The sequence below is a fragment of the Triticum dicoccoides genome, chromosome 1A (assembly GCF_002162155.2).
Source record: "Triticum dicoccoides isolate Atlit2015 ecotype Zavitan chromosome 1A, WEW_v2.0, whole genome shotgun sequence".
NCBI classification, from domain to species: Eukaryota; Viridiplantae; Streptophyta; class Magnoliopsida; order Poales; family Poaceae; genus Triticum; species Triticum dicoccoides.
Window position 1 is genome coordinate 294,468,462 of NC_041380.1, and position 7,608 is coordinate 294,476,069.

Below are 7,608 nucleotides of genomic sequence, written 5' to 3' on the forward strand. Positions count from 1 at the left end.
TATATATTTTGATGTACCGAAGTTTGTTCGGAGTCCCAGATGTGATCACGGACATGACGAGGAGTCTCGAAATGATCGAGACATAAAGATTGATATATTAGACGGCTATATTCGGACACCGGAAGTGTTCCGGGTGATTTCGGAGAAAACCGGAGTGCCGGAGGGTTACCGGAACCCCCCGGAAGAAGTAACGGGCTTTATGGGCCCTAGTGGAGAGAGAGAGAGGGGTGGCCAGGGTGAGCGGCGCGCCCCCTCCCCCTCTGGTCCGAATTGGACTAGGAGAGGGGGGGTGGCGCCCTCCTTTCCTTCTCCCTCTCCCCCTTCCTTTCCCCCTCCTAGTAGGAGTAGGAAAGAGGGGAGTCCTATTCCTACTAGGAGGAGGACTCCTCCTCCTTGGCGCGCCCAAGGGCCGGCCGACCTTCCCCCTTGCTCCTTTATATACGAGGGCAGGGGGGCACCTCTAGACACACAAGTTGATCTTCAAGATCGTTCTCTTAGCCGTGTGCGGTGCCCCCCTCCACCATAGTCCTCGGTAATATTGTAGTGGTGCTTAGGCGAAGCCCTGCAACAGTAGAACATCAAGATCGTCACCACGCCGTCGTGCTGACGAAACTCTTCCCCGACACTTTGCTGGATAGGAGTCCCGGGAACGTCATCGAGCTGAACGTGTGCTAGAACTCGGAGGTGCCGTAGTTTCGGTGCTTGATCGGTCGGGCCGTGAAGACGTACGACTACATCAACCGCGTTGTCATAACGCTTCCACTGTCGGTCTATGAGGGGACATAGACTACACTCTCCCCTCTCGTTGCTATGCATCACCATGATCTTGCGTGTGCGTAGGATTTTTTTTGAAATTACTACGTTACCCAACATTAGCCTCTTAAAATGTGATAGTTGTTTCTATGTTAAGTATGTAGATATGGACCATATGGGTATCAAAATCGTGTTACGAAGATCATCCTTATGTCGAATAGTGTAACCACTATATATATGTTACTCAAATGTTGTTACTCAAGTTCTTAAATTTTCATGGAAAGTATTAGTATCATACACAGTTCATGGAGTTTAAGCGTGTGCCCGATGTCCAGAAGGCATTTGCATATTAACTGTCCACATTGTAAATTCACACACATGTTAACATAAGGAAACATATGTGTAACTTACTAATCATCGCACACGAGTACTCGCAGACGCATCGTGTGCGATACTCCTAGCCACCGTAAGCAACTAGTTTGCATTTTTCAAAGTTTTTTGTACACATAGAATCGCACACGAACTAACTATATTAACCGTCGGTGTTGTAATTTCTCATCGCAAACAGTTTAACCGAGTCGACTGTTTGCCACGTATCACACACATCTTGTTTACACGACTCATTTATGTTCTTTTGGCTCATCGCAAACAGTTCATCCATGTGAACCGTATGCCGCATATCACACACATCTTGTTAAGTTAACCAATTTCTGTTGTGTTCCCTAATTGAAAACAGTTCATCCGAGTGAACTATATGCCGTATATCACACACCTTGATTTGGCTAATCATTTATGTTGCACTCCCTAATAGCAGACAGTTCATCGAAGCGAACTGTATGCCGTATATCGCACACACATTGATATGGCTATCCGTTTTTGTTATTCTATCTCATCGCAAATAGTTTAAATGGATTAACCGTGTGCCCTGCATCACACACGTAACTAAAATCTGAACCGTGTTTGATGGCTCCGCCATCGCAAACGTTTTGCATATTTTTTGACGGTTTTTACACCATCGTTTGCGATTAATGCATCACATACACTTTTGTCAAAAGGGTCTCTAATCGTAGTGTCGCGTTAGCAGCATTCTGCAGTAGTGACCGGTCGTCTCGTCGTACGCTCCAAGTCTTCTGGGTCCACCTGATTGTAGGGCCATGGGCCGGGTTAATCAGCCCATGGCATAACTGACCTAGGGGCCCTCCGGGCCGGACTACTCAGGCCAGCTTCCGGCCAGGCGATACATCCCTGGGTCATAACACCGTCAATATGTGAAGACAAATTCTAATCCTAGAAGCAAGAAACATAAAATTTTCACATAGGCACAAGAAGCAGCAAGGAAGGATACAGAGAGAGCATTTGGAGTGTTGCAAGCCGGGTTGCAATTGTTTGAGATCATGCACATTTAACAACGATGCATTGCAAAGATCATGACATGTTGTGTGATTCTATACAATATGATCATCAAGAATGAGAGAGATACATCAAACCCCATCGAGTATGAAAATATTGGCACAACAGCAAGGCCTCACAAAGACACAAACCACATTCAAGCATTGTTTGAGGTCTATCACAAGATTGAAGTCAAGACGTCACATGATCAAGTGCATGGAGATCTCACTAAGCATCAATGACAACTAGCTGGTGATGATGTGTGTATATTTATTTAATTCATTTATTTTCATTTGAGCAATTATTCCATTAGATTATTTGTTGCATTTTGATTTTTCTTATCCGAATTAATGTTGTAACTGTTGAATTGATGAAATGTTGATTTTTGTGTACTTTGTTTTTTATCTATTATCTCATAGACCCAAAGCATCTAGCTCAATTTCAAATATGAAGTTGCTTACCACACATCCCATCTGGTGATGTCAAGAAAAAAATATAAATTATAAAGGCTACATATGATGACACGTTTTAAAAAAATCAACGAACGCCGCAAATCAACCAAAGTTCAAGTCCTAGACTTGACATTGGTGCTCGCATTTTTTTGGATTTATTTTAGGCCTTCCGGCGATGTGCGTTCAGTGAGAGGAGACGTTCTTGTCGACTCAACTATGATGACTTCGTTAATCTTAAGATGATGTGTCGGTTGAGTCTCTTGAAGGTGCTCATAGGGGTAGGATATGCGTGCATGCGATCATAGAAATGAGTGTATGCACATGTGTATGTACGAACGTTTGCGTCTGTACCATGTTAAAATAAATAAATTAATGAACGCCTCCTCTCATCTAAAATGAAAATAAAATCCATACTGTATTATGTTAACATAAATTAATGGGCAGCGCTGGGCGCCGGTACGCCGGCCGAAAGTTTCGGCCGGTCTGCCCCCAATCGCCCGATCTGGCTGCGCGAGACCTTCAGATTGTAGCTCCTATTCTATTTTTTTCTTACCTTATCCTCGTCTCCAGCACATAGAGAGAGGAGCGAGCCAGTCAAGGCCGCCATGGATGCGCGACCATGAAGCCCGCGCTTGCCGCTTTGGCACCGCCCATGCTCGTCGCCCCGGCCATGGCGCTGCCCGCGCTCGTTGCAGGTCCCCATCCTCGCCGGCAGTCCTCGTTGCCGGTCCCGCGTTCGTCCTTGGCCTCGTGCTTGCCGGCAACCCGCGCTCGCCGCCGTATCCTTGGCCGCCCATGCTCGTTCTTTGACCTCGTGCTCGGTGTCGCATCCTTGGCTGCCCGCGCTTATCGGCCATGGCAACTCTGGTGCCGGTCGTAGCAAAAACGAACAATGGTTGTAGCAATTCTTCGTCGTTGCCGCCGTCGATGCTCGCGACTCCGCCATGGATGGATGTAGCAAAATCCTACGCCAGTAGTAGCAAAATCCGAGGACGGTTGCAACAAAAAAAGGCACCACCATAATACGTCGCAGCTCCGCCGTGATAAGATGTAGCAAATTCTGTCGCCGGTAGTAGCAAAATTTGGCGACGGTTGTAGCAAAAACTCGGTTGTTTCCAGCAAAGTTCTTGTCCTCGGTTGCCTCATTAATTTGCTTCCCATCGCCGCCATTGACTTGGGGGTTGCAACTTTTCTTCACAACGGTTCGAGCACCTTCAACGGGGGGCTGTAGCTTTTCTGCGGGGGTCAAAGCTTTCAGCCGGTCGAAGCTGTCCACAGAAGCAGGTTGAAGCTTTTTCAAACTACGGTTGGAGGCTTCATATGAATGAATGTAGCTTTTTTCGGTGTATGTTGAAACTTTATATGTCGCAGGTTGAAGCTTTCGATCAAAGGGTTGTAGCTTTTTGGGTAGTCGGTTGCAGCATCAATGGAGGAGCAAAAAAATGCTTCCAAGTTTGTTTTGGGAGGACATGGTGCATCGGTGGGGGGAGGAGGTCGCGCCGCCGTGGTTGTAGCATCTCTAGTGGACTGTTCCAGCGTACGGAAATTGTGAGCAGCAGCTCGCAGACGGCATGTCCATGACAACTTCCCAAGTCCGGTTCGCCGGGGCAGAAGGAATCTGCAAGTCGGAGCAGTGGAAAGAGTGTTTATGGGGAGATGGAGACTTACATGGGACTGGGGCTAGCCGGCAGCTGGATCTGAACGAGGAAGACGAGGAGCGCCTGAGAGAGGGAGGGGGGGTCGAGAGGAAGAAGATGAGCGCTGAGCGAGAGAAGAGGATCGGGTGGGGTCGGGCGAGCAGGTGGGCCAGCTGTCGCACGAGGCCCACACCCTGTACTCGCCGCGTGCGACCGGCCGAAACTTCGGCCGGTCTGCCGGCCACAAACATTTACCTAAATTAATTAATGAGCGCCTTCCGCTCATCTAAAAAAAAAAGTAAAAAAAATGGAACGCCTATTGTCGACTCGGCTAGAGTTGCTCCTAGCTCGAGCCCATCATTAACCGTCGGGCAGGGACAGACCGAGCTCGAAACCCTCTTCCGCCGCTCTGCCTAAACCCCACCGCCGAAATGCTCCTTCGCTCGCTCCTCCGCCGCGGCGCCGCCGCGGTTTCGGCCGGCGGCGGCCGCGCTCCCGCCGCGCGCCCGGACCCGCCCGCTTCCCTAGCTTCCCTCCTCCTGGTCTCCCGCTCCTACGCGAAGGCCAAGGGTGGGGGCAAGCCGGCGGCGTCCACTAGTAACCGTGGCAAGGTCCGTGTCAAGGATCCCAAAGGCGTGGCGTCCGAGGACGCATCCGCTTCAGGGGAATCCGCCGCATCCGCTGGCGGGGCAGACGAGATCGACGCCGAGTTCGAGATGCCCACCGATCCGCTGCCCCCGACCTACGACCCGGCGCTCGACGTCGGGCCCGGCGGTCGGCCGCTCTTCGCCTTCACCGACACCTTTGCGTCCTTCTCCCACCGCGGCGCCAATGCCTACGTCGATTTCACGTACGCACCCGTCCTTTTCCCTTGTCCACTGTCGTCTCGATTGGATCCGAATGCGGTGATGCGCGTGGTTATGTTAGATGTATTCGTTTTGTTTGTCAAGTTCGGATATCGGCTCTCATTCTCGTGGCAATTTTGGTGCTACTTACACCAAATAAAATGAAGTTTAATACTAGATGCCGTTGGTTAAATTGTGATACTAAAGTTTGTACTGATAAGGAAAATATAGCAGGGGACTTTGTAAGCATATCGATGTGACTAGGTATAAGGCTGTATACCCTGCATTTTTTTTCTATTTGTGTTGCTTCATCTCTAATCTAATGGTGAAGTATGTATGTGTTCTGCTGCCATTTAGACTTTCCCTTGGTTTAGTAATGTTCAAAGGTTGATGCCATGGTCACAAGCGTAGCAGTCTCATTCAACGTGATGATTTCCCCAATTGAACTATGTTGCTGATCGTCTAAACATGTGTATTTGTTTAATGCAACAGTTCCTTGTATCAACTTTAGGCCTCCTTTGGTTTGGAGGAATTTTGTAGGATTTTCATAGGATAGGATTTCTATAGGAAAAATTCCTTCAGAGCTCTTTGGTTTGTAGGAATGAAATCCTATTCCTATGGAGGAATTCTTCCTATCCTCCACATTTCATAGGAAAACAAACATTAGCCTAGACTCAATGGAAAAAATCCTATGGTGTGAATCAAAGGGCATCTCTTTTTCTATTCCTATTTATAGGATTTGAGATGCATGTCATCTCATTTCCTATGACTTTCCTATTCCTATGATTTTCCAATCCTATGAACCAAAGGAGGCCTAGTATTTTTAGTCTTCTTCTGCAGCATCTTTTTCCTGCAATAATTTATTATACCTGTTGCACTGTTTATTTCATCTGATGCAAGCGATTGTTTACTATCATGCCTGCAATAGAAGGTCAATTATTGGACATGTAGGATCTGAGATGCTAATTATGATTATGGTCGAGTTCTCAGGTGTTAGTTGAGAACCCTTTTTGGGATATTAAGTATTTCTTTTCTGTCCGTTGTTTCAGTTTGGATGAATGGAAAGCCATGCTACCAGAGGGATTGCCAGCAGGGATGATGAAGGAGTTTCAAGACACGAGGCGGTGCGCTGTGATGGTGAGGGAAAGCTTCCTAGACCTGCGGGATAACTTCCGGAGAATTGTTGATCCGGCCATTACAGCCAAACGCAAAGGTGCGCCTGTACTTCTGTGATGTCATGTTACAGTGGCATATGCAATACTTGTAGTTTGCCTTGTCAAGTCTTAATATTTCTTAGATGAACAACGGCAGTATTTATTGGTTTATTTGCATCCTACAGTAATATTGTCATTGATTGCGCTATCACACTATTCATTTGTGTTGCCTTAGTTATTTCATTTGTGTTCCCTTGGTGAATTGACATACCCCTAACTGCCCGTTATTCGTCGATGATATTCATGTAAGGTAGTTCGAAACTAAAATATATTTTATTACGATCTTTGAGTGTCTATTTCTTTAATAGCTATAATATCAAGAAGTGAAAAAGAGCAATTGAGATCAGGTTACTTATCTGCAGAGTTCTTCTTTTTTCCAGCCATGCTGTAGATTCTTTTCTACTGACTGCACATTATCATTATCAAGACATCCAATTTGAAATAATTATGTAGGAACATGTTCCCTCTAACATTATACCCTGGATTATTAGGTTATGAACTGGCCCTAATCTTCTTCCTTTTTGTATCTGTCCTCAGAGACCAAAAGACAAATTATCTTGGATGGCCCTCGGAGTTGTGGTAAAAGCATTGCACTTGCGATGCTTGTGCACTGGGCCCGTACTGAGGGATGGCTGGTGTTCTATGTTCCCCAAGGGAAGGATTGGACTCATGGAGGATTTTTCTATAGAAATACCTACAGTGATCTTTTTGATACTCCTGTACAGGCTGGAAAGGTTTTGCAGGTGCTAATGTCTACATGATGTCTGTATTTTGCTTTTTCCTCGGTATTTACGAAATTGCTTTATTGCAATCATTATGTTCTGTTACATCTTTCTTGTTATTTCATCTGTTCTGTCTCAGCACCCAATTATTTTGCTAGCTTGAGCTGGTTCACCATTCATAATGTATTAAGCACCTAATGCAGCACAAGTCATATACCACTTTGCATTGGTCGGTGGTCAGGGCGTATTCATTAACATCTAAACATTTACTATTATCCTTTGCAACTGGCAGAGATGTAGTATGCTTTCTTTCTTATTTAAAATTTTCTAAGTGCATTTGTGAAGAAGATTCAAAATTTAAGTATACCATAAGATTGCTTCTACATTTTGTTTGTAATTTGATACTTACTTTAAGTATTTGTTAATCATGCTTTACAACAACAACAACAACAACAACTAAGCCTTTTGTCACAAACAAGTTGTTAATGCTTCGTTTTTATTAAAATTAGTTGGATGGCATCTATTGTCAATGTTCCAGGGTGTGCAATGCTGCGCACATTGCGTCTACTTAATCTGTATGTGCAATACTGCTACAA

The 7,608-nt window shown here is 45.8% G+C and overlaps 1 protein-coding gene across 1 annotated transcript in view; it reads left to right on the top strand.

The window, feature by feature from the left end:
• The first annotated feature begins 4,647 nt into the window (after window positions 1-4,647).
• Window positions 4,648-7,608, top strand: part of LOC119269410 — a 6,342-nt gene continuing 3,381 nt past the window's right edge. Inside the window, exons 1-3 of the mRNA XM_037551243.1 lie at window positions 4,648-5,081; window positions 6,126-6,289; window positions 6,828-7,033. Of these exons, the coding sequence (XP_037407140.1) occupies window positions 4,663-5,081; window positions 6,126-6,289; window positions 6,828-7,033 (789 nt within the window). The 5' untranslated portion in view covers window positions 4,648-4,662. The remainder of the gene's footprint in view (window positions 5,082-6,125; window positions 6,290-6,827; window positions 7,034-7,608) is intronic.